The following is a 27,320-nucleotide window of genomic DNA, read 5'->3' on the forward strand; positions in this document are numbered from 1 at the left end:
TGTTTTCCTCAAAAGTATTCTGTGCTTTCTCTGATTTACATATAGGCTGTTTTCCTTGGGCTTTAATGCCAGAAAGGCATAAGGGCTTGTTGACTAACATCAATTTACGAAAGGATTTATGTTCTCTTTATTAGAAATACTCTGCATCAAATGAACCACGTCATCACTATAAAGCTGACAACTATAATGAGAGTGTTTTGGAAAACGGGTAGGAGAATGAGAACTGCAGTTTGGAAGTATTCACTCACATTAAATAGGAGCTTTGACAGATTATCAGATTGGATTAATGTGATGTTGGGATAAAACGCCACAGGGCACCACTGTATCCATCAATATGCTTTTTGATCACTGCTTATAAAATTATTTCATCTCAGTTACAATGCCGTAGACATTCAAGGGCACATCCTGCCCTTGAAAAAGAGAGCTCCCACGGATGAAAGAACTGCACAGGAAACACACAGCTTTTTTATGCCTTCAATCTTTTTTGCATTTAGCTATTCAAGAAGAGAAAGGATGCCTAAGCTGTACATGGTGAGACTACTAATACTCTGTCTCAGAGCTGCCTTCGCTTTGAGTCGGAGGCTACGAATGCCAAGATTGAGAAGTGACAGTATTTTGCGTATAATCTGCCTCCTTGCACAGTCCCAAGCTAAGCTGCACAGTTAAAAGGTCAAAATTTCAGACGCTGAAAAAGTTAGATAATAAATACTGATTCATGGCATACTGACCTAAAAAGCTTACAACAGCTTGCCACGCCTGCCTATTGCTTATGTATTAGGAATTCTTGCATTGTGTAACAGAGTTTTGCAACAGCTCTTGAACAACTGCCCACTTAAATGGAAAACACACCTTTTTAAAGCAAATAAACAAAAGTCAAAGTACCATTCAGATGAATTCATTGATGAATGCTAACAAAACAAATTCCTATCAACTGGTCTTTACCATCACCTGACAATGTAAAATCTGAAAGCTATAGTAAAAGTATTAATATGTTGAAAATTTCTTCTATCACTGAGAAGTAGCGTGAAAAAAAAAAATGAGACCAAAACGGACACGTGTGCATGCATACCATTTCCCTGTTACTTACATACTTAATGCTTACCATAGCTAATTGCTCTTTGGGATTACTGAGCAATGCATGGGAGAGCTGAGAGGAGCACTTATCTTTCCTATAAGCAACCACCACCATATAAAATTTTATCTTAGATTTGAATTACCAGTAGGCACAGGCTACTATATGGAAGCCTAGATTGCCATAAAAATGCCAATAATACAAGCCTAATACGAGCAGATGTTCATTCCTCAACCATCATGCGGTAGTTTCCAGCCATTACCAGCCACTGCAGAGGACAGCAGTGAACTTCAGAACTTCTCAGGAGATACTTTCCTCTTCTCTCTAACACACACATTTTTCCAGCTGGACTGATAGTTCAGGGGTTTAGTGGAAAATTAGTAGAAATTTAGTTTTAGGAGTGGAATGGGTATCACGCAACATCCTCCAAGTTTTCAGGTTTACAGAGCTGAAGGCTCTGTAGTGGTTTAGCGGACTGTGCTTGACTATTAAGCAACAAAAAAAGCAATAGCTTTAAGTTTTGATTGATGATATGGTTTTGACTATTTAATCCCCACTGCCTGTGTATTCTGATACATACATCTAACCACAACATACATCCTGACTTATAGGTACCCTACAAGCAGGTGGGTAGCTCTTTAAATCCACACTTAAATTGGTCCCCAAAATGTAGATTTCTCGGGTAAAAACTGCTTCTTTGGTATAACCAGTGTTGAATTCATGACAATAAAGTTATCCCAATTTTCTGGCCTTTTTCTTTTTTCTTTAAACCACACCCTTCTGGAGTTTTGTTCCTAGTAGCGTCTTTTCATTATTTTTTTTGTTTGTTTTGTGTTTGGGGTTGGGGTTTTTTGGTTGTTTTTTTTAAACATTGAAAGATGGGCTTGAGTAAAGCTCTAATTCCTAAATACCTTCAGGCTTTGATGTTCAGATCTTTGCAGACTGTCCCTCTTTCTATTTATATGCTGTGATTATTTGTGTTTTGTAATGTTTTTATTGAACTATTGCACAATGCCCTAAGTGCCCATGAGCATGGTTAAGAAACCTTTACTAATGACATTATGAAGATGATTGTTGTGAATTCAGTTAATGATCAAAAACTGACTTAAAAAAACATAAATAGGTTACAATATGAAAAATTCCCATAGGCAACTAATTCTTCAAGGACTTCAAAGGTGTGCTGGCTGTCAGCCCTCGAATGAAAAGGAAGATCTCTGCCAACAGGCATTAGTAGGGCTAATATCAGTAAACAAGCTGCTAGGAGGCAAGACAGAATACCAAGCCATGGAAAAAAAGCACACCCGGCTGTAAACAACTGAAATAATTTGGTTTCCTAAAGATGAGCCAAAAATCATATTAAGATCTAGGTTCTGATTAGGTCATTACTCAAAGTGGCATTGATGCTTTAATGCTTACATCTCATACATGCTGCTTTTGGTAATATTTTGAGCTAAACTGAAAGGATGCTTTAGAGATAGAAATCTCATAAAAGTAACCTCTCCCCCTTCAGTTGGAAGAACTGCATCTGCTGTCCTAGGTGGTCTTCTCTCAGCATAGGTCCACCTCTCATGAGAGCAGCTCTTCACATAAAGCTTTAGGCACATCACAGTCAGAAATGGATCTTCTTCCCATCCAGTTTTCATGTGTTTTCCCTCTTTCAAACAAGGGGGTTCTGCTCTCATCCATCAGGACCATCAGCTCGCTGCCCGTTCTCTTCTGCATCCTCTGCAGCTAGCCTGTGCTAAGGCACCCTCAACACTCCCGTGTCTCCTTTCCACTGTCTGAAGTTAGAACCAATACAATTACCTCATTCAATGGGACTTATCCTAGATACAGGGAGGGGAAAAAAAGGCACACCCCAGCAAACACCAGCAAGTCTCTCCCTCCCACCCTCACTTCACGTGACCACACCAGACATCTTCATGTCTTAAGTCAAAAAGGTCAAACTCAGTCTGGAATCGAGCCTTCTATTTCTTTAAAAACAGCAAGAAACTTTCATTCCCATTAAGATTAAAAAACCCCACAACTTCCCATGAAACAGTAATCATCCAAGACAGCTGCAACTATCAGTATTTGTAATTTTAAAACTGTTAAAGAGGATGCTCATATGCAAATTGCAGGGAGGGTGGAGCAGTGGAGCACCGTCTCCAGGTTCATCATTAAAGGTGCTTCATATTGGAAAAGTGCAATGCCCCTGTCCTTCCAGGGGAACCAAACCGAAATATCCTTTGGGTTTGCTTCATGCTCGCACGTGAGCAGCGGCACGCTCAGCCGGGAGGGCTGTTTCGCCCCTGCCCTCTTCACCAGACCCGGTGTCACCATCTCAACTGGTGGGGTCCGTCGTCTGCTAACATCAGGCTGGTGCCAGCGGAAGAAAATGGGGCTCGGATCCAGGGATCTGTGGTTAATCTATCTTTCCCCGTTAACTCCACAATGATCATAAGTGATTCTATGAAATCCTTGCCCAGTAAGACAGAGTACGAGCAGAGCCACCACAACCTGCTGAAGTTTATGGGCTAACTAAATGTATTAAGATACCCAGGGTTGCTGAAAATAGATGATTACTTCCTCCTGTACTCGCTGCTTGCTTAACGTTATATTCAGATACACAACCCCAGGTGCATACATACACACACTAGGGTCTGAAAGAACAGCTTGGGTTTGCGTTTCTCTGCAGAATGAAGCCAGAAGGGCTTAAGCACTCACGAAACCTCCGGGCTGGCAGAATCGGTGACTACTAGCACAAACCACAAGACCGTAAAGTTTTACTTGGAGAACTTCCACCCTCCCAAATAAAACTCCAACCGCTGGTGTTTGTACAAACTCCCATTCATGTCATATAGGAAAACGCTAAAACCTCTGACGCTACTGTGGAAACAAAAACGCCAGCAGATGTGCTTAGCTCACACTGAAAATGTCGGTATCGGCAAGCTCCACTGGAGAGACACAAGGAAAAAGTGATGTATGGGAATCTGCTGCCACTCTTTTTTTTTTTTTTTTTTAAATTACATAAAACTGCAAGCCTAAATATTCCACTTCCTATTCAAGGATAAATTGTGTAATACACCAAAAAAGGGTATTATGCAATGAAAACACTCAGAAAATAAGAAACAACATTCTACGTATTGTAGACAATTTGCTTAAGAACAACTTTCAGATCAATGGAGGGAATTTTGAGAGGTCTAAACCACAGCACCTTGCTGTTAAAGCTACTATTACATCAGTTATTTTCTCCTTGTGTAATCCAAGGAGAAACTAAAGACACTTCACAGATTTCTGAGAATAAAATCTATATTACTGACATCCCTAAAAGCAAAAATATTTTCATAGCACTAAATAATGGAGAGATTGCAAGCATTTTATTCTACCATATAGTAAACTGCACAAATCTGGTATTCACTTAAAATATTTCCTGCAGCAAGAACCACTGCAAAATTAAAGTAAGGATTTAAAGTAAAATTGCTTTTTGGCATGAATGCAAATTTGCAAAGGGAAAATAAAGTCCATTTTCATCATCATAATATTTAGATGATCAATTCTTTCTTGGCAACCTTTAACAAGGACTCTGTCACATGCACCAGAGATCTAGCAAGTAACAGGCTTTGAAAATTGTATTTTCCCTGCTCATCCAAAAGCCTGAAACCATTAATTTTAACCACTGATTTTAAACAAACCAAAAAAAAGCTGCCAAGCTAAACAAAATAGGGAATCTATACAAAGTTTGTAGAACAAAGCAGCTCTCAAATTAGTGATAACACAAAACAGTTTTCAGACCAGCGTGCGGTCGCTCATATAACGTAGCACTTTTGAGTACAAAAATTAAGGTGAATAAATTGCACGTTTTAATCGATATTCTCAAGAACAAAAGCTGACTTTATTGATTTTCATGGAAAAGGGTCTGAAAGAGCAGCCAAACCCCACCAAGCAGCAGGATGTTCCTCACCGTGCAGAGGCTGCTGCGATGCACTGGCTAGCTCGGTCTCTGCGAGCATCCTATTCCCAACTACTGGCCACAAATTAATGCTTACCCTGATCAAAGTTTAAGAGGGTAAGTTATTGAAAACGCAAATGTATGAATAAGTAAAAGCATATATTGGTAACACATGAACGACCAGGCTACGTGAAGAGAACGACACATACAGAGGTCTTCTGCATTTATAAAACAAGGAAAGAACAGTATTTGAAGATAATTAAATTGTAAAGCACAGTCTTCAGAGAACTTTGGTCCAACCTCTTTGGTCCAGCTTCTTTTAGTATGAAACAGACCTCTTTGGATTCCAATCCCAACATCATTCAGGATTTTCTTGCCACTGAAAACAGTCAATGGGCAATGTGCTCGGGCAATGTGCCTACAGCTTTCTTGTAGGAAGTCCCTATATAACTTCAGATATAAAACTTAAAATTTCAGCCAAACAGGAACTGTTCCTACCACTTGTCTACAAGGCAGAATAAGTAGTAAATGAATCAGATACAGAGTATCTTCTGTTGGAACTCAACTACTGAATTGCCAGACAGATGTCAAATGGTTGGAACATTGTGCAGAAGGAGGAACACCCAGGATGCGTCCATCCTGGTCTAAGCTGTGTTACTCGGCCTCTGTGCAACTTTTGAAAAGTAATTTGAATCCTCAGTGTCTTAGATTTATTTTTAAAATGGGCATAACCCCTATTTTATCTCACAGGAATAGTCGCAGGCTTTAGCAACCCTTGCAGAACCTTACAGGTAGAAAATATGTATATAAAAACTCTCAGAAATGCCAGAAATTCTTCTCTAACCCAAGTGCACTGGCTGCCCCTGCAAACAGTCAGTCTCACAATTATAGTAGTAGCAAGCAAAACCAATAGACTTTCAAGCTGATGAGGCTAAAAAGTAATTTGGTGTAAGCAGGGAGGGCAGGCATCTGGAGCAGAGCGACAGCTCCATCTAACACAACAGGAAACTGCGATTCCTCCTGTAAACACCAGCGGTGAGGTGGTGGGAGGAAACCCAACTTCTGCATAAACAGCCAGGCTGGAGCCCCGGGTCGGAGGAACGCAGCCCTGCGAGGAGGAACACGCTGTTCCCGGAGCAGCATTGCCATATTAATACAATGCCCAGCCCAGGCTCATCGGAGCTCATCGGAGGAGATGACAAATTAATTGCAACTCAGCAGTCCGCTGACGAAGATGCACGGCTCCGGGTGGGCATGCCAACAACGCTCCCCACGTTCGCAATGCCCTGCATGGCTGCACCGGTCTGTCCGGGGGATGAGGAGGGAAGGCAGGGTGCAGGCAGATGCTCAGGCACAAAAAAAAAAAAAGGTGAAGAGCAATTCAGGACAAAGGCAAAGAGTGCTGAGCTCGAAAACATCATTAACGGCAGTCCTGTCTGAACTGGAAACATTAAGAAATGTAAGTCAGGTAGTTATGGAAAAGAGTCTGCCTGATTTCCTGCACACAGATGAAAAGAATATTTCAGTCAACAGGTTAAAGCAGACATGGTATTCTTTTCTCTGCAGAAGGCTGAAAATATAACAGATGAGTCAGGAATAATTTATCCTCTCCTTTTTCCAGCCCTGCTCAGTTTACGTCCCTTCCAACTCAGGTCATCACCCTGCTCTACCTCCCAGCTCCACTCATCCCAGGCTGAGAACCAGCAAAACACAGCCCAAACGCCTATTAGGTAACAACGATGTGGTAATTCCTATATCTTACGTGTAACCAACAGCTGTCTGATCCTGAAAATTCCTCTTAACATTACAAAAACATTAAGATCTCATTTTCAGTATGTGAGAAGCTTTCACACTGAATCTTTAGAAGAAATCCCTGCTTAAGAGAGACTTAGTTTCAACTTCCAGGAACCCTGGTATGAAGACACCAGGGAATAAAAACAAGTTCTTGTTTTCATGCTTTTTAAACATTTTTTTCTCTAACGAGAAACCTAAAAAAAGCCTCTTAAAATGCAAGTCTAAAAAAAGCCTCCCAAGATGCTGGAGAAGGCATTGATTTCACCACTTTGCTGTGGCAGGACTTACAGTGATACAGAGATGATACACAGAAGGATCAAGTCTACAGAAAAACTTCAAAACACTAATAAAGCATACACCCCCCTCCTACTCTGGGGCTTCATAATTGCACAATACATAAACCCAGCATACCTATAGCGCAAAAGCCACAACAGCTACGTATGTGAACAAATCCCTTAGCCTCTGGCAGTATTTTCTACACGTATCTTAAACATCGTTCTGAGACCGTCCAGATTTGTTTTAACGTAGACATCAGAAATCAATGAGTGTTTGGGAAATGAAACTGGAGTAACGCAGACGGTACTTCTGCCATCCTATTTTAAGCATTACAGAAAGGAGGTGGCACTGCCACTGGTGAGACAGCCACCGTCACACTGCACCCTCCTCCACTGCATGTAGAGTTTCTCCTTAAAGGTTAAAAGAAGAGCAGTTTTCTATTTCACTCTCTCAAACATGCATATTTTTACGATATTTAGAGTTCTAATTATTATACTCACTGCTCCCCTATCAGCATTAACTATTTACATAGTGGCTTTTTTTATCTGCACATCTATTCCACTTTATTTTATGGATCATCTGAATATTTTTCATATTTTATTTATAAGTGGTCTCTGCTTGCCCACTTTTACTGTCTGAATACAAAAGAAAACAGGGGTTAGCCAAGCTTTACCTTTACAGATAGAGGTCTACATACAGACCTCTGATACAGAGTGGCAGACATGCCAAACAGTGCATATGTTGTCCTGGAAAAAGGAATGAATCATCCCTTTACCACCAGAAATGTTGAAGTATGAGATTCCTGGGGGGTTGCATTTATTTTGGGGGTGGGATGGTGGGAGGGGAGAGAGTTGCTTGGGTTTCTCCTCCTTATTAGTGCTCGGTCCACCTACTTCTTTCCTTCTCCAGAATTACTTTCTACAGATGCAGATTGACAGATCATCGATGCTGTTTGCAGAACGAAGCCAAAATTGCAGTCTGCAAGTTTAAGAACTAGAGTAATGGAAAAGAAAAGTAATGGAAAATGGAGCAGCAATGCTGGCAAGGGGCAGAAAAACGAGCAGGGACTCATAAAACCTCAGTTTGCTCTCAGCTCTGCTACTGGCGTACTGGCTGACCTTGAGCAAAGCTCTTTATCTTCCCCTGCCCTACATTCACTATCTGTAAAATGGTGGTAACATTTTACAGACATTGGCCTCTGGAAAACGGTCGTGAGCTTCTCCTAATGCTCTGCTATATAAACTATTTCAAATTTAGACCCTTGGATAACTTCTGTGCATGGTTACTCGACTTAATATGCATTAATTTATGTCAGTTGTCTGTCAGGACAAATACGTGCTATCAGAAACATGAAGGGTGTTTTTAATTCAATGAGCTCCATCGCATCAATATTTCTGGTAACAAGCCTGTAAAACTGGATATAGGAACTATTCACTGCATATCCATCCCTCCCATCTCACCAAAAAGGCAGCTTTACAAGAGCAGGGAAATGGAAAGACTGAGAAACCCCGATAGAATTTGATGGGAAAAAATGACGGACACAAGAACAATGTTTGGTTAACTAGTAACACAGAAAATTTTAACGGGGTGCCTATAGTATAGCTATGCCATGACAGAGCACAGCCCCAGCACTGGTGCCATTAACACGCTGCTGCTCGCACCGACAGGACCAGCTCCCGTGCTGGTGCCAGCCTGCAGAGTTAGTGTGCAATAAAAGCAGAGGCTAACGGATCCACTCACACGTCACACGCACGTATGTATTTTTTGCAGGGTGTGTGCATACGCATGCACACATTTTTGTCTCCAGAAACAAGCTCCTGGCAGAGGACTCGCAATGAATTGCGCAACCCAGCTGGCTTCCCGCCTTGTGCTTCGTCTTATCAGTGCACCAGGGTATCTGATATTAACCCAGAAATTCAAGAGCTACTCTGTCTGGCTGCCTAATTCATCTCCAGTCACTAAAATATGGTAGCCAAGATCTTCTCAATTCACTAAGCTTTAAAATAAAATAACTAGTCACCTGTGTCCTGTCTTACAAGTTTAAGATATTATAAGTCTCCTGTTACCTACAGATATGAGGTCAACATCATCAGTTAGTATAAGATCAATGCATTATTTTATAGCCCTTCAATAGAGGGGAGCTGAGACTTATTTTTTAGTTATATTCTTCTCTTTGAGGCAGGCGAACTAATTTGGGAATCACGATGACCTATATCCAGAAGGCAAAATAAAGTCTTTCTTTTTTTCTACATCCTGAACACAGACTCCAAAATAATACTAGATACTCACTTGGGCCCAGTTACAAAGGCTGTGGGACTTCGTGCCAAGTCCAGCCAGGGATCCTAGAGGCCCCAGCAGTTTATGGGAGTGAGGAATGACTTTATTTACAACAAAAGTTCCACAGTACCCTAGTTTCTATTTCTAACGTTGCTCTCTTTCACTCCAAGCACACGTAAATTCACATTTGAAAAATATTTTCCAGCTTCTCCTATTTCTTGGACGGCAGAGCCTTTCCTTTAACTGCTCGGGATATGCTGCCTCCATCACATCCAAACTCTGCTTAATAAGACTCCTGCTGCTTACTCATGGCTTTAAGTATTCCTATCCAGTCCACAGGTACCTTTAAATTTCAAAGCCCAGAAGATGAAAGGATTGAATCTTTCCTTGTTCCAAATCTGTATTTACCGACTTGACTGTTTGAAGTCTAGAGACGACAGGATTACTGCCGGCTCCCCGGGAAGGAAATCTAGATGCGGAGAGGGGAAAAGGTGAGCTTCTTCAGACAAACCACTTCTTACAGTTCCCTCCTTTCAGAGCTGAATACTTGGCTTTGGAAAAGCTTTTTAATCCCACACTTGGGAATTGGCTCTCTTCTGGAAATATGTTGCTATTTATTTCCATTGCCTTCAGCTGCCTCTTCCCTCCCTCCCTTTCTCCTGCTGCTGCAAAAGAGACTGAGGAAAGTCAGAAGATAATGACTTTCAGACCACCCAAACACAGCAACTGAGGGAGATGAAGGTGGCTAAAACAATTAACGGCAATGCAGCGCTCATTTGTGCATCCAGTTCCTTAACACCTGGTCCTCCCAGGTCACTTTTTATTGGAGTTGACACATGCCAAGTAACCTGCGAAGGCCTCCCGACATTTCTTCAGCGCACAACCATCATGTGCCTGTTATTATCTTTCGGGAAACAGCTGAAGCCTAGTTCATAACAACAATGTCAACTTTCCTCTCGATAAGTATCTGGCTTAGTTCCTGACCTTCCCAGATTTCTCAGCTGAGTTTCTCTTCCTGCCCTGATTATTCATTCCTGCAAGGCTTAGCGCTGCCAGCCCGTTAGCCCTATCCATACTGTAGGCAAAGGAATTCAGGCAGGTCCATCTACTGCTCTTTCCCATCCTCTGCTGCGTGGATCTCATTCTTATGCTGTTTTTAAAGGAATCGATGAATGACAAACGGTTTATAGACCATGGAGGTCCTTTATCTTCTGCCAGATAATTACAGAGTCACTTGATGCAATTTCACCTGATGCATTTCAGAATACAAAGTCAGCCACTTTGCAAGAAACTGAGTTTGAGTGATGGATTGTTTTCTTCCTCCCCATCTCTGGAACTATGAAATGATAATGTGATGAAGAGAAATAGCAAAGCCTCTATCTGTTAGTGATACACATCTTTCTAGAATGGAGAGTTACCCCTAAACTCACCTCCGCCTTCCCTCAAAGCAAGCAATAATAATGACCTGCTTAATCTAAACCAGAAGAGCTCACATCAAACTCCAGATATGACATCATGGTGCGAGCACGCCTGCGGCAGAGATGTGTGAACCCCCTGCGACAGATGCTAGCGTGCCGAGGACTGCTGAGGCTACTGGGATACCACATTAGACATAGTAAGCCTAAGAAAAATATGAAAACATAAAAATCCGGTTCAAAAAGGGGCAGAGGAAAGTTAGGAACTGAGCAACCACGAGGAACCTCCTTCTTCTTACTCTGGTTAAAGGCAAAAGGACAAATCCAGGTTAGTTTGTATTTTACAGCGTGAAGAGCACAACACGAAGAGAAGGGCACGCTGTCCTAAAACGCCTGCCAGCATTTGCCGGGAGAAGTGAGGAAGGGAAGGAAGACCGGTTTGAATTGTGTGTTGAACATCCCGAGCCTTCTTCCCTTGGTCAGCAGGAGGGCTTTAAGAGCACCAAAAACATATTTGCAGAAGAAAAAGAAAACATCCTCCCAGCACGTTGAACCTCATCACACAGAATATTGAGGTCTTGTTGCACTGACCTCACTCGTGGGTGTGGGATGGTCTTTACACAGTCGTGGTTTCTGCTCAGAGGACATCCATCTTCATTCCGCAGTATTTTCATCGGTACCAACTCACACCACGCTGCACCGGCACGTGCTTTGCAGGCCTGAACGCCCTCTACCAACCTTCATGTTGATGATTTCCTTCGTGAAAGCTGCAGCTCAGCAGCCCTGCCCAGGCTGGTGCAGAAAGGGCTTGCTGGTGCTGCAACTGCTCATCTGCCGGCGGTTTTGATATGAAAAGCAGGGCTACATCACCTGCCGGAGGCAGGGGGAAGATCTGCCCAGGGCACCCTGGGGAGGCTGGTACCGCCGGTTACGCTGCCCGTGGCCACGCCGCAGGAGGAGAGAGCTGCAAAGGGCGCACGCCCCAGACAGGGACACTGCTAATGAAAGGGGTCGGTCGGCCACCGCGCAGCGTGTCACCCTGCTCATCGCCTGCCTCGCCTGGCTTTAACGGAGGTGAGCCCAGACAGGGCACGCTTCAGCCCTGCTCCCATCCCATGCGCTCACCGTACCAGTTTAACAGCTGCATTTCCCGGCTAAAAGCCACAGCCAGGCCCTCCCCTCGCTGCTCCGGGGGTTTCTCCAGACAGAGCCTGTTCTGCCCTTTCTGCGTGTCTGGTTCACGGAGCGAGCTGCGGGGCTGATCCCGCACCCCAGAGCACATCACCACGCCGCAGGAGACCTGCTCAGCACCTCGCTGCCGCGCCGCTGCACCCTGCCACCACCCGTCCTCGCAGCGGCGTCGAGGGCCGAGGCCAGAGAAAGCTCTCAGGCTTCTGAAATTTGTCTGGAGTTTTTTAAGACTCACGACTCCCATTTTGCACAGGAAAACGTCCCCCTTAGGCACACAGACCCAGAGCAACCTTCCCCTGCCTCTCCCGCATCCTCTCATAAACACGCCCGGTATTTGGACAGATGCACTGAGAATCACTGAAGGCCAAAACCAGCACCAGAAGCGGACTGTAGTAGATGAAAATTGAAAAAGACACAAAGTTTTACTTTATTTTATGCAATATACACCATATTGTACTTGACCAGCTACTAAAGTGATGTGGAACTTAAAAACAACCAAAAAAAAAAGTGCTTTCCAAACACTTTCTCTACGTCCCCATTCCCTTGTTTCCCTGCCACGGCACTGTATTCACCAAATTATTTATATAGATATGTTACTATGAAAGCATAAAAATATTTTACTAAAGATAACTCCATCTCTACATAGCAAAAGCACTCCTGATGATGAACTCAAAATTAAAAATTAACAACTCTAAGGAGTCACATTTTAGGCAATGGCTTTTCAACACACTGGTTCAATCTGCCTCCAGGCAACAGGGCTTTACAGCCTACTCTCCATTTCTTTTTATTTTAGGTTCTATACATACAAAAAAAGCTTTGCTTGCAGCAATGTTTGCTCTGGTCTAGCGATAACCGACTTCTCTAGCACCTTCCTTTTGTCCCTAGTGATACAGAAAATGAGCATCGCTCCAACCAGAGGTGCAACAGGGCAAAATGATTGTCTGGACGTACACATGATGCATGTACTACAGTGGAGTTTTCCTATACAAGGTCTATCTATATGCAGCCTATGCATTTTCCGTACAACCCACTGGAGGCACATATTACTCTCCAGCTCAAACACAGCCCGAATTCTGCAAACGTTCAGCAGAAAAGACTGAGAAAACAATACTGATTTCATGAATTGAGAACAAAAAAATCACAAGGCATTATATTATACCGGAGATCAGGAAACTGTAGCGTGAAAGCTTTAATTGTCTCCCATGTCAGTAAATGCCAGCAATGTTCCAGAGAGCACAACGCAGCTTTGAAACTGAGGGGAAAACCAGCGGTACAAAAAATTGATTGTATTGATACCAAAGTTGTAAGTTTGATCTGTAATGCAGGACCAGTATTTCGCCCAAGCTGAACAGACAGTCACCATACATCAGAATATTCTTCTGCTGGAGAGGTGATGGCTAAATCTAGAAAAAGATCTGTTTTTAAAGAAAGAAGTGCAGAAATGGTACAACCTATACCAAAAGGATCAATCCTCAGTGAAACAGCACTGACTTACTAAAAGGTGACTCCCACTTCAAAAACAGAGGCTTAATTCATGCTAATTTTTACCTATTACCCCCTATACATGCTGAATGGCTTGGAAGGAATATGCAGCCTGAGCTGACGAGGTTGAAGCCAGCCTGCATGAGGGGCTGCACCGTGTAAAGATCATCCCGTGTTTATCCCCAGCACGGCTGTGCCTCGCTGTGTCACATCCTGCGCTCATCATTCCTACCAGACCGAACACTCCACCGGGCTGTTCAGTCCAGCAACTCCATCTGCAGAGCCGCAGTTTCATAACCCAGCCATGTGCCTTTATATGGTTTACAAATAATTAGCATCCGTCCTGCAGCTCGGAGTACTCAAGTTACATCCGATTCAACTCAAATAACAACTAAATAAGAATAACGCCGAAGGAAAAATACTACTGGGTATCTTGTTACTTCTCGACGGCCACTCCCATCCTCCCAAAAAACCCAAACAACCCCCAAACCCTAAAGTCAGCTTAACACGCTGTTTAGGTACAAGCATCCCCCTCTCTAGCAAATCCGTTGTTAATAACCCGAGCGCATCGGCCGAAAGGGGCCAAGGCCGCAGCTGCCTGCTCTGCCGACACGGACACGCCGCATTCATTCGCTGCGACGGGATTTTAACAGCTTCTGCACTCTCGGCTCTATTTCCCAGGGCATTTCTTTGCGACAGAGCGCCCGGATGGGAGTGCACTCAAGCATTTCTCCAAACTTTGCTGGAGCCGCACAGTCGGACTCGGGTCCCCGTCCGTAGCGGCTCCTGGAGTTTTGCAACCAGTTTCCCCCGGTTTTGGGCCCGGCATCACTTCTCTGGGGGGAGGGAAGGGGGAGGGAGGAGATGTTTAAAGTTGGGTATAGGGTTCTTTTTCCCCTGACGCTTGGCAGACGAAGACAAACACTGCATTCTTGCTCTAGCTTCTCGCTGAACTTGAATACCAAACTCGGGCCAAGGCCAGCCCTTTTCTCTGGTCCTCTCCTCGTGACGCCAGCCTCCGACCGGGACGGGATGCCTTGCTGCCGCGGAGCTGTTCGCGCCGGAGCGGCGCGATCCCTCCTCGCTACAAGGGGCGCGCCGGCCGCAGCAGCAGAGCCCGAGGGCCGAGCGTCCTCACCCGGGCGGAGGGGGGCAGAGGGAGAGCGGGCCGAGCCCCGGCGCCTGCGAGGACCGGGGCGAGGTGCGGGGCGCCTGCGAGGTGCGGGCTCCGCGGCGCCCGCCGGGATGCGCCCAGCCCGGCTTCCCCCCGCCCCGCCCCGCTCCGCTCCGCTCCCCGCGGGGGCCGCCCTTACCCTGCCCGCAGGCTCCGCGCTGGATGGCGATGACGGGCGGCTGGCGGAGCCGCTCGGCGCGGCGGCTGGCGGCCCGCAGCTGGCAGGGGCTGGCGTAGGTGACGGCGTCGCTGCCGCAGACGGGCTCGCTGCTGGAGCACAGGCAGCGCCCGGCGGCCGCCCGCTTGCGCACGGTGGCCGAGGCGGGCACGCCGCCGCCGGGCGGCACGACGCACTGGAGCCCCTCGCCGCAGGGCGGCCCGCCGCCGCCGGGCCCGCCGCAGGGCTCGCCCTCCTCCGCCCCGCAGACGCGGCAGCAGCCGCAGGCGTCCAGCACGGCGCCGCCGGGGCAGGAGGCGGGCAGCGGCGGGCAGCGCGACCGCTCGCAGCGCTCGGGGCAGGCGGGCGGCGGCGCGGCGGCGGCGGCGGGCAGCAGCGCCGCCAGCAGCAGGCTCCAGCCCCACAGCGGCATCGCGGCGACGGCGGCGGGCGGAGAGACCGGGCGCGGAGAGGCGATGCGCGGCGCGGGCGGTGAGCGCGGCCCGGCGGGCGGGCGGGCGGCTTTAAGCGGCGGCGCGGGGGGGCGGCGCGGCCGGGGAGGGCGGCGCGGCGGGGCGGCGGAGGCGGGCGCGGCCGCTCCCGGGCAGTAACTCGCCCCCCCCCGCCTCGCCCTCCCCCGGACAGTAACACCCCCCCCCGCCTCGCCCGGGGCCGTAATCCCCCCTCCCCCCCCGCCTCCCCCGGACAGCAACCCCCCCCCCCCCCGCCCCCGCCTTGTCTTTTTAGGGTAAACTTAAACGGTCCGTTAGCGGACGGAGCTGTTAAACTTGACGTGGAAAGGCGCGGCCGCCATGCAGCACCAAAAACCCGATAAATGAGTTAAGAAGGGCGGAAAGGCTGATAACGTGCTCCTGCCAGCAAGGCGGGGGTGGAGCTGAACGCTCTTCCCCGCTTAAAGAATTACGGGAAAGGCAATCTAAAGTACGCGTTGATAACAGGTCTGCCGGATAAGAAGATGGGTGGAAGAGCAGATGCGGAGGGCAGGACCGGCAGCCGGTCCCCTGGTAGAAGGAGTCAAGCGATACATGCAAATGCGTGCAAACGCCAGGCATCCCGCCGGGAATGCCCGGTACTCCCGCATACCGGGGAATGCCCGGCTCTGGACGGGGCTGGGAGGCGATGGCCGGCGCTGAGCCGCGCCTCTGGGACCGCAAGGCACCGGGCATGGGAGGAAGGCTGCGCCCGGTCGCTTCTGCTCGCCCTCTCCCTTCACCTGAGGATGTCAGAGCCTCAGGGTAAGGTGGATACTAGCAATTAGCAGAAGGTTAATCAACCGAAAGAAAAAAAACCCAACAAACCCCAACACCCTAGTCTTCCACCGTCCCACAAGCGGGCTGATCCAATTTATCTGGCAGCTGCGCAACCCACGGACTGAGGCCTCGTCGCCGTATGCTCTTCTAGCACATACAAGGTGGTTTGAAAGGCAGTTTATTTACACACGAGTACCTTCCAAGGGAAAAGACATCGTTTCCAAAGCAAGTAGGGAAAGGTATAACAAGAAGTAATAGCTGGAAATTGAGCACAGCCAATTTTTTAATTACGAGCCGATTAAACTTTTGAACAGACTACCAATCTGTAATTATTTAAGCGTATCTTTATCAGGCACCCGATAACCAAGGACCTAAAACCCCTAGGCAAGATGAAATGCTGGTAACTGTTAGATGAGCTGCGACGAAGAAATTGAGGACGCCAGCAACTACCTTAATACAGAAGAATACAAAGTCTTTTCTCTTATGAAAAGTGGAATAATCCTTAACAACCAGCCACCTGAGCAGGTGGAAGCAGCATCCCAAGTGTCAGAATTCAAACCTAATTCTTCCAGAGAACAGTATAAAATCTTATCAAAGTGTGACCACAAAACCACAAATGTGCAAAACTTACTTAACTGCTCGGTTAGTACCTGGAGGTAGGAAAGCACGCAGACTCCAGCGTTCCCAATAAAAGCTCCGATACGAACCCCTTACATCTGCTGTTTTCCGGTAACTTCTACACTGTGCAAGACAAGAGATTTCAGGAGAATTACCTGATTTCAGAAGTGAGCAAAGTAGTAGAGTATTAATCTGGAACAATTCACAGCAAAACTTCCTTAGTATTAAAAGTATTCCTACTATTAAAATCATTACAGTGTTAAAAAGTCTAAGAAAAAGTTTGAAAATGTTCATAAGTTTAAATATTTTTGCATGTATGTATATATATAAACATACATATAAAATATGGATAGATATCATGGTAAAGTGTTTCCAAATCATTATTTGTTTATTAGTACTTATTGGCTACTTTTAATAAGCTTCAGGGTTTGCTTGGGTTTTTTTTGTTTTGTTTTGTTTTTCCCTTTACTTTTAAATAAAGACAAGTCTTTAAGGAAAGATGAGCAGGTTTTAGTTAGGAAAAAAAAAAAAGAAATACAGGTTCAGAAAAGATCTTACAAGCTCCTATTTGGAAGCAGAAGCAAAATATTCGAAGACCAGTGAATTACTGTGGGGTTTAGTCCTACCCCGCCCAGAAAGGCTATCTGCTTTTCTATCGCATTGCCTTTGTCAGATAACTGACTGTCTGAAGCCATTGGAGCCTTATCTCCGTAGGCAGGAAAAAATTACATGCAGTGGGAAAACTCCTTGTTCAGTCATTCTCTCTCCATGGATGTTTGTGTCTTTTTTAGCTTGGTATCCTTTGATGTCGGTCGTTCTAGGGAGCAAAGGCAAGGCATGAAGAGAGGCTCAAAATACAGTAACAAAAGCCCTGTTGACAGAAACCCACTTGGAATGGTTATAATTCAGTAAGTCAATACCCTAGTTCAAAACCTAAGTAAAGTGATGCATCCTTACCTCAAGAAAGGATTAATTAATCAATAAAAGTATAAAGTGTTTCCTTAACTGTTCACCTTACAAAGTCTGCAAATCTTCAGCTAAATATTGAACTAGTTCAAGAACTACTGCAAGTTTATAGTGTTCTCACACAAAAGTTTGAAACGCCACTTGAGTATATTTATCTATTCCGTGATGTATGATTCTTTTTTTGCACAATTCAGCCAGCACTATCAGCTTCCAGCTCTTTTACAGACTACTGAAGACCTGTAATACACTAGCCAATATTTTTTCTTAAATAAATAGCACAGAAAAGGGAAGTACATTTGTTGATAGACCGTCAAGGGTTAAACACTGCAAAAGAAATAAAATATATCCCAAGGTCTTATGTGAAAACCATTAATTAGCAGTTCACTTTCAAATAAGTGGACTAGTACTGAGGACCTTCTGCTGTTGTGTTTTTTGTTTCTTAAACCATCTTAATCTTAATCTGAGTGAATCTTAAGCTGAGTATTCAAATGCAAATTTTGTATAATATAAATTTTATAGGTTTCACATGGGTGCACACAAAACTGGAAAAAAAAAAAATCTTGCTTTCCAGAATAACTGAGATAAGTCTTTGGGGGGGGGGGTTTAATAACTTAGTTTACTGAAAAATATATTTGTTAATTACCTTTCTACTCCGTGCAGAAGTGCCTTACCTCTGAACAGTGCTGTAAACCCAGAAATTATTATTTCTCCCCCATCATAATGTTTTCACACAAAACAGCTATTCAAGCCAGAAGACTTTTATCAATACTCATAGAGGCTGAAAATGGGGTCTGAAAAATACTTACACTTGAGAGGCTTTACTAGTAAAATATTTCATCTCCTGCTTTTCGATGGAACTGGATGATGGGAGGCTCCATCTAGAGACAGCATACTACAAATTCTTCTAAAGGAATGAAAGTTTTGATGTTATTGTCCGGGATCCAGATTTTGCCCCGACATTCAGCCCCAGCCCTGCTCACAGTAGGGGCCAGGACAGAGGAGATCGGCTTTTCCTGCAACATGACGGTATGCTTTATATTTGTAATAATATATATATATCTATTAGGAAAGCAAGTTTTCCTAGATGCCCATGAAGACGTTGCCATGTTACCCAAGGTGTATCACTTACTGCCTTTGAAATCTCAGTTTCGGAAAGCAGCAAAACGCCCTGTGGGAAGAGCTGCTACCGCCAGCGGCTTCCTGGGCGAAGGAGGGAGCGAGAGAAGCCAGCAGCACTTGCCAGAGGATTCTTGCATTGCTGCTGCACACGGGGGCCAAGGAGGTGGCTTTGGAGTAAGCACCTGGGCACACATGGAAAGGGTGGGAAGCAAGAAGCAAGTAAAGGCTGAAAAAAAAAGTGCACTTGGCAGGAGAGAAAGGGGTTAACATTATAGTCTGGGGCTAGAAGGGTCCTGGCCAGAAAAGAGGATGGGGGAAGTCTGAGATGGCCAGAATGCCTTCATTCCGAGCAAACTTAAAGAGCTTGGACTTTGCAGAAAGCTTTTCTAGGTTTATTATGACTGTGTTATCATTTTGCTTCATTCATTAATGGCTTTCTCCCAGATTTTTTGTGGGGAAAAAAGTATGCTGTCCTGCATACTTTTGGCCAGGATGTAACACCCCTACCCTCACCCCCCAAAAACTCAGGACTTAGCTACTTTGTAGGGCTTCTCTATGGTGTTAAACAAAGATTTACTTTTTTTTAAAAAACCCAACTTTTTAAAAACATATGCTGGATTCATTGCTACATACAGAAAATATGCCATTACTTTGAAAGAGAATGGCTGCAAACCAGGGAATTTAAAACTACATAGTCTTTTCCAGATGTGAACTCAGCCCTGGTGCTTGACAAGGCACCTTGTCAACCAATAGCTGTTGGCATAATTTACAAAATAAATGAACAGTCAAGGTGTCTTTTGTAAAGCCTCACATGAAACCAAGCAACCTGCCCCGAGAAACAATTGCTAATCTGAACAAATTAAATATGTATTTGCGTACACGTGGTTTTTCCTTGATGTCGGAGGGCAATCCTACAACTAGGAATGCAAGTATTACACTACAGGCAGGGACTGTAAAACAAGCATTGAAACTTCATAATTAACTTAACCTTAACTTACAGAAACCAAATGCGCTGCTATGAGAACATGCAGTTGACACCCACCTATTGAGAACAGACATTACTTAGATGTCCTGATGTGCTCAGTTATCATTAGGAGAGTGGCGGCAATAGGAATGTAGTGCAACAGAGTGGTTTAAATTCTTAAAAGATGTGTTCACTATGCATATTGATATACAAAATTACAGTGCTAACAGTCGTTTTAAATGCAAATCCCTAATTACAGTGCCAAAGGTACCACTTTGAAGAGCAATATTCAACTGCTACTACACCATTACGTAGTGCCTTTACAAATGAGTACCAGGTTTTTTTTCCTCAGAGAGGTTGCACAGAAAATCTGAAGTGAAAAACCAAGGCAGACATGTGGGACATGATTCAGTTACAGAGTAGGACTCACACTTAACTTTTCCAGAGAGTAGCCTTCATTACTTCAATGGAAGATTTCAGAAGGACTTTAGCAGCTTACTGGAGCCATTTTGGAGCATCAAATAGTTATTTAGGTTGTAGTCCAAAATACAGATGACTATTAAGACATTAAATAAAACTGATAAGAGGTAAAACTATACATAGCACAGAGGGCTTCAATTTTTTTATTTCATTTTAACTTTTAGACTAAAAACACCCTGTCCAAATTTCCCTTTCTTTCATTTCTTCCCTCTATCCCATCTCAAATTAATATGGAATCTTTATAAGAACAGTAATATTTCTGTCCCACACTTTCAGAGTGCACCTTTTTGGTGTGCTCGCTAATTTCTCCATCCATTATAATATAAACCTCCTATAAAGCCTAAAAAAATTAGCCTTTGAATATCAACATTTTCTACTAATACGGCCATTTTTATGACAGGAGATACTCTGTGATGCCGTATGCACTTTTAACTCATTTCTGTATAGAATTTTGACTTCTGAATCTATATATGCAATTGCAAAACCTCAAAGTCAAAAAGTAAAATTATTGAAATGGCAGCTCAGTTAGTAAAGAGTGAAGTTTCAAACTGGTTAGGTCCCCTCCTTCGATCTGTAGCCCCCATTTCTCTGGTCTACCTGCAAACTGGTATCTTTGTGTCGCATTACTTTGCCTACCAAAAGCAGCAGAGATGTTTCCTTTCCAGTCCAGTAGTTGAAGAGGTTGTACTCGGAGGAGACATTTTAAAGGTCCTTCTGACCAGTTGCATCGTACTGGATAACCAGTTTCCCAGGTACGTTCCAGAGTTTTTAAACTGCAGTAATTGAAAGTCAACTAGCTCAGCTCAAGACCTCTTAGTGCAGAAAGTTCCTGCCTTATGCTGCTAGACAGACGCACGTCTTTCAAGCAATAATTAATGTTTTGAGCATGCACATTTTACACAAGCATCTAACACATACTTATTTTTCATTCAAAAAAAGGCTACTTGTTCAGAGTGAATACCTAGCTATTAGCAATAGGTTTCTCTTGTACTGGTTTATCATAGGAAAACATCAGTTCTTTATCATTGATATATTTCATTAGTGCTGTGGTTTGAGTTTTGCTGCTTTGTAGTATGAAAAAGTGGATTCTCCAAAGTGTCAGTTCTTCAATTTCTTCTTTTTCAGCTATTTTTTACTATACTCTGATTGCCTGTAATTGCTTTCCCCAGTCAGCAGCATCGCGAGAAGCCTCACGCTTTCATTATTCACCGAACAAGTTAACAGATTATTCACTTTTTTCCTATAACATCATAGCTTCCTCAGGAATAAACTGATACCATAAACAAGAACAGCAGGGAGAAAGGGCGATGTTGTTTTGTCGTCAAGCAGTTTGCTGCCGTCCATCGCTATTCGAAGCTTACAAGGAGCAAGAGTTTTAAAAACCTTTGAGTAGTCCAGTGACTTAACAACTGGAGTTTCAAAATGAATTTTTAAGATTCGGAAATATACTTAGAAAGTAAATGCCCGACTCGGATCATTTTTAAAGCTCGGGCATGACCTCTAGGTGGTGCTGACGTCCTGTTACGCCATGAAGTTAAAGCATATGCCGGTTTATTAAACTATATTCTGACCATTACCCTTTGGCACTTACCTTCAGGCACGCAGATTGCACGTTTAGCAGTTAAATTTCTGCAAATTTCTTATTGTAATACGGTGGGTTTAAATCTATAACCATAAAGAATAATTCAATTCCCTCTTCAGTAAAGGGGCAACGGCAAGTACATAGGAAATGAAAACGTGCAAGACAGCACGTAGTAAGACAGAGCATCCAAGTCATTTCAGGGACCACAGTTCAGGTCTCAATGGGCTGTGAAAAATAACAAGATTTTTATGAAAATAATTAGAGGGTAAAAAAGTTGAAAGCTAAACAGCAGAGATGCATGTGATAAAATAGATGAACTAGAAATGGTATTTTCAGCTCCTTTAAATGAGTTCAAGTTGCAGCCAGTAATTGTATTTTATTCTGACATTTATTACTAGGAAGAATAAACTGTATTGCTGTACATGGATTAGAAACATAGAGTAGTCTGGGAGGGACCTTTACAGGTCATCTGGTCCAACACCCCTGCCATGAGCAGGGACATCTTCAACTAGATCAGGTTGCTCAGAGCCCCGTCCAACCTGACCTTGAATGTTTCCAGGGATGGGGCATCTGCAACCTGTTCCAGTGTTTCACCACCCTCATTGTAAAAAATTTCTTCCTTATATCTAGCCTAAATCTACCCTCTTTTAGTTTAAAACCATTACACCTTGTCCTATCGCAACAGGCCCTGCTAAAAAGTTTGTCCCCATCTTTCTTATAAGACCCCTTTAAGTACTGAGAGGCTGGAATAAGGTCTCCCTGCAGCCTTCTCTTCTCCAGGCTGAACAACCCCAGCTCTCTCAGCCTGTCCTCGTAGCAGAGGTGCTCCAGCCCTCGGATCATTTTTGTGGCCCTCCTCTGGACCCACTCCAACAGCTCCATGTCCTTCTTGTGCTGAGGGCTCCAGAGCTGGACACAGTACTCCAGGTGGGTTCTCACCAGAGCGGAGCAGAGGGGCAGAATCCCCTCCCTTGACCTGCTGGCCACGCTTCTTTCGATGCAGCCCAGGATATGGTTGGCTTTCTGGGCTGTGAGTGCACATTGTTGGCTCATGTCCAGCTTTTCATCCATCAGTACCCCCAAGTCCTTCTCTGCAGGGCTGCTCTCAATCCTTTCATCCCCCAGCCTGTGTTGATGGTGGGGATTGCCCCGACCCAGGTGCAGGACCCTGCACTTGGCCTTGTTGAACCTCATGAGGTTCACACAGGCCCACTTCTCCAGGTCCCTCTGGATGGCATCCTGTCCCTCAGGTGTGTCAACCGCACCACTCAGCTTGATGTCATCTGCAAACTTGCTGAGGGTGCACTCAATCCCACTGTCTATGTCATTGATGAAGATATTAAACAGTACTGGTCCCAGTACAGACCCCTGAGGGACACCACTCATCACCGATCTCCATCTGGACATTGAGCCATTGACAGCTACCCTCTGGATGCGACCATCCAAACAATTTCTCATTCACCGAACAGTCCACCCATCAAACCCGTATCTCTCCAATGTGGAGAGAAGGATCTTGTGGGGGACTGTGTCAAAGGCCTTACGGAAGTCCAGATAGATGACATCTGTAGCTCTTCCCTTGTCCACTGATGTAGTCACTCCATCAGAGAAGGCCACTAGGTTGGTCAGGCAGGACTTGCCCTTGGTGAAGCCATGCTGGCTGTCTCGAATCACCTCCCTGTCCTCCATGTGCCTTAGCATAGCTTCTAGGAGGACCTGTTCCATGATCTTCCCAGCACAGAGGTGAGGCTGATGGGTCGGTAGTTCCCAGGGTCCTCCTTTCTACCCTTTTTAAAGATGGGTGCAATGTTTCCCTTCTTCCAGTCACCAGGGTCTTCCCCTGACTGCCATGACTTTTCAAATATCATGGAGAGTGGTTGGCAACTACATCAGCCAATTCCCTCAGGACTCTGGGATGCATCTCGTCAGGTCCCATAGACTTATGTATATTCAGGTTCCTCAGGTGGTCATGAACCTGATCTTCCCTTACAGTGGGAGGGGCTTTGCTCCCCCAGTCCCTGCCTTGTGGTCCATCCACTCGAGAGGTGTGGGAAGAGAGGTTGCCAGTGAAGACTGAGGCAAAGAAGTTGTTGAGTACCTCAGCCTTCTCCTCATCCGTTGGTACCAGTTTGCCAGTCTTGCTTATCGGGGGGGGTACGCTTTCTTTGACCTTCCTTTTCTGGCTGACACACCTGTAGAAGCCCTTCTTATTATTCCTTGCACCCTTTGCCAAGTTCAGCTCCAGCTGTGCCTTGGCCTTCCTGACCCCATCCCTACACAACTGGGCAGCGTCCCTATAACTCTTCCCAGGACGCCCATCCCTGCTTCCCCTGCCCGTGCATTTCCTTCTTGCCCTTTAGTTTGACCAGCAGGTCTCGACTCATCCATACCAGTCTCTTGCCTTCCTTTCCTGATTTCTTACACCTGAGGATCAAGAGCTCTTGCACTCCAGGGAAAGCATCCTTAAAGATCTGCCAGCTCTGCTCTGCTCCCTTGTCCCTGAGGGCAGTTTCCCAGGGGGTCCCATTGACTAACTCCTTGAAGAGCTGGAAGTTTGCTTTCCTCAGATTCAGGGCCCTGACTTTACTCCTCACCTGACCCATATCCCTCAGGACTGTGAACTCCATCAGTGTTTGATCACTGCAGCCCAGGCTGCCTCCAATCTTGACATCATCGATTAGCTCACTTGCATTGGTGACCATCAGGTCCAGTATTGCATGCCCTCTGGTAGGGCTGTCTATGACCTGGCTTAAGAAGTTATCCTCAGTGCATCCCAGGAGTCTCCTGGATCGCCCATAGCTCGCCGTGCTACTTCTCCAGCAGATGTTGGGGTGGCTGAAGTCCCCCAGCAGGACGAGAGCCTGTGAGTGTGATGCCTCCTGTAGCTGGAGTAAGAAGGCTTCATCAAGAGGCTCCCTGATCGGGCGGCCTGTAGACACCAACCACAAGGTTCCCTTTGTTGCCTCAGTCTCCAATTCTTACCCATAAGCTTGCAAGCTGCTCGTGGCTGTTCTTCAGGGACAGCTCTTGACACTCTATCCATTTCTTGATGTAGAGGACAACCCCTCCACCCCTCCTTCCTCGCCTGTCCCTTCTGAACAGCCTGTAGCCATCAGTAGCCACACTCCAGTCATGGATTCATCCCACCAAGTTTCAGTAATGGCAACTAGCTTTCTAGCAGCACAGTGGCTTCCAACTCCTGTTGTTGCCCATGCTGCCTGCATTGGTATAGAGGCACTTCAGCTGGGCTGTTGGCCATGTCACCTCCTTAGAAGACGACCCCTTAGTTCCTTTGAGGTATTTCACTGGTGTTTCCCTGTTGGCTCCCATTACCTCAGGAGCCCTTGGCTCATCTCTGTAAGACTTCAAGCATGCTCCAGTGTAGCCAGAACATCTCACAGCAACAGACTGAGGGCCCTTGCTAGCACCTCATCCCTCTAACCTTGGCATGTCATCCCACAGCTTGTCACGGGCCAGCCTGATATTATCCCCATCCCCCTTCAAGTCTAGTTTGAAGCTCTGTCAATGAGTCCTGCTAGCTCATGAGCAAAGACCCTCTTCCCCCTTTGAGAAAGGTGAATCCCATCTGATGCCAGCAAGCCCGGTGCCATGTAGTCCATCCCATTACCAAAAAACCCAAAATTGTGGCGGTGACACCAGCCACGGAGCCATATATTAATAGAGCGGGTGCATCTGTTTAGTATCTAACTTGTTGTACCAATGACCTTACTGAAACATCAACTCCATTCTGCTGCGTTCAAGCTGCTTTTGGAACTTAGTGATGTTATGATAGAGCTGAAAATGTCTAGTTTAAATGGAGATGGGCTAACCAAAGGTACAATTATACCCACATTTCATACCAACAACTGGTTAAAACAGAAGCTTCAAGACAGTCAGTGCAGTGACTCCTCTAGAAGTCGCATGTTACAGAGTAAAATGTTGGGGGCAATAGCACGCACATTTTGATACGAGCGTAACTGCAGATGTGTACATACCTGGAATAATTCACAGTCAGAAGACACCACAGTCAAACTGGAACTTGGGTAACTGTACAGCCTATATAAAATATCTTCTTCAATTACCGTTCTTTATCTGACGCTTGCATACTGTTGAGTATGTATGCGATTAGCTGTGCCGCTTTACAAAAGGGAAAAATGGACTTGACAAATTGGAGTCACTCAAGTGTGATCATGCTGTCTGCTGTACAGATAGTGACGTGCTCCCAGATGTCATATAGGTGCCATTATCTCAGGAAAACATTTTTGAGAGAGAAACTTTGTTATGCAACAGTATAATGCCAGAAAAACACGTTACATTTTGTTGTGTTTTTTTTTCCCCTTTCAGACAGTGCCTGAGTGTTTCCAGATGGTTAACTTGACATTACTATGCATCATCTCTTCCCTTCCATTGATTAAGAAGAAACCTGATCAACTTCCCTTGCATAACATGTAAAAATTCCACAGAATAAACCAAGAACAGTAAAAGGAAAACAGCTCATTCTGTTTGATTTCTTTCTTAGGCTACACAACCTGATCAGATTTGAAGAATTAAAAAGACATTATAGCTGGATAAGAGACAATCTGACCTCTTATATGCTAAAAAGGAATATATTGTTCTGATAAAGTATTTAACATGGTGCAAGGAAACTCAGTCAGATGTTATTTTAAAGTTCCCCAAACTGGTTTATTGACAATTTAAATGTGACATATGTACAGCACTGTTTCTAAAATAATTTAACAATTTTCATAGATTTATAAAAGTACGGATAAATAGGAGACCCTGACAATTACCAACCACAAATATTCCCCTATGCTACTGAACTACAATGGTAGTTCTTTTCTTTTTTCTCCCCCCCCCCCCCCCCCCCCGCTCTTTTTGTAAGTCCTGTAAGGGAGCTGCTTTACCTCCACCCAATGTGTAAAATTGCCAATACCAAAATATAATAAAATGAACATGCAGTGTGAAAGCTGTACCAGAGAAGTGATTTCAGATGTTAGACTACAATAAAAATATTTAAATGCAAAGTGTCTTCCACACAGAATGTACTTGTGAAAAAATAAGCTTTTAAAGAGCTATTGTTTTATCTTTATAGAAGTTAAAACCTACAATACTAGTTCAGACATTTACAGTAACTTCCAATTCTGTGCTAGTTTTCACATATATCTAAAGAGTCAAACAAAACCAGTAATTTACAAACACCACTGCCTTAAGACAGTGGTTAGTTAGCTTATGGATAAAAAAAAAGAAGGTGCTGATATAATTTAAGGTTTTGAAATTAGATTGTATTTCATTCTTATATGACACCAATTATTCTATCCTTGGATCAACAAATTATTGTGGTAAAGCCATCCACATCTCTCAAGCAGGAAGTCAGTTTGGAAGTTGGAGAGAAGATGGACTTGTACGATATGTATCTTAGGTTACAGTAGACAAAAAAAGGTATCACAAAGCTGGACAATCTGAATCACAGTAAGCAGCAGCATGAGATATTTGTGGGGTTTTGATTAAAGCAAACATTTTTCAAAAACGATGAAAAGTACACACTCAATCTAAT

The 27,320-nt window shown here is 44.7% G+C and overlaps 1 protein-coding gene across 1 annotated transcript in view; it reads right to left on the reverse strand.

The window, feature by feature from the left end:
- HTRA1 (HtrA serine peptidase 1) overlaps positions 1-15,277 on the reverse strand; it is a 34,931-nt gene extending 19,654 nt beyond the window's left edge. The window contains exon 1 of the mRNA XM_075504398.1: positions 14,752-15,277. Within this exon, the coding sequence (XP_075360513.1) occupies positions 14,752-15,202 (451 nt within the window). The 5' untranslated portion in view covers positions 15,203-15,277. The remainder of the gene's footprint in view (positions 1-14,751) is intronic.
- Positions 15,278-27,320: the final 12,043 nt, after the last annotated feature.

Source organism: Mycteria americana, chromosome 6 (assembly GCF_035582795.1).
Source record: "Mycteria americana isolate JAX WOST 10 ecotype Jacksonville Zoo and Gardens chromosome 6, USCA_MyAme_1.0, whole genome shotgun sequence".
In the NCBI taxonomy this organism is placed as follows: domain Eukaryota; kingdom Metazoa; phylum Chordata; class Aves; order Ciconiiformes; family Ciconiidae; genus Mycteria; species Mycteria americana.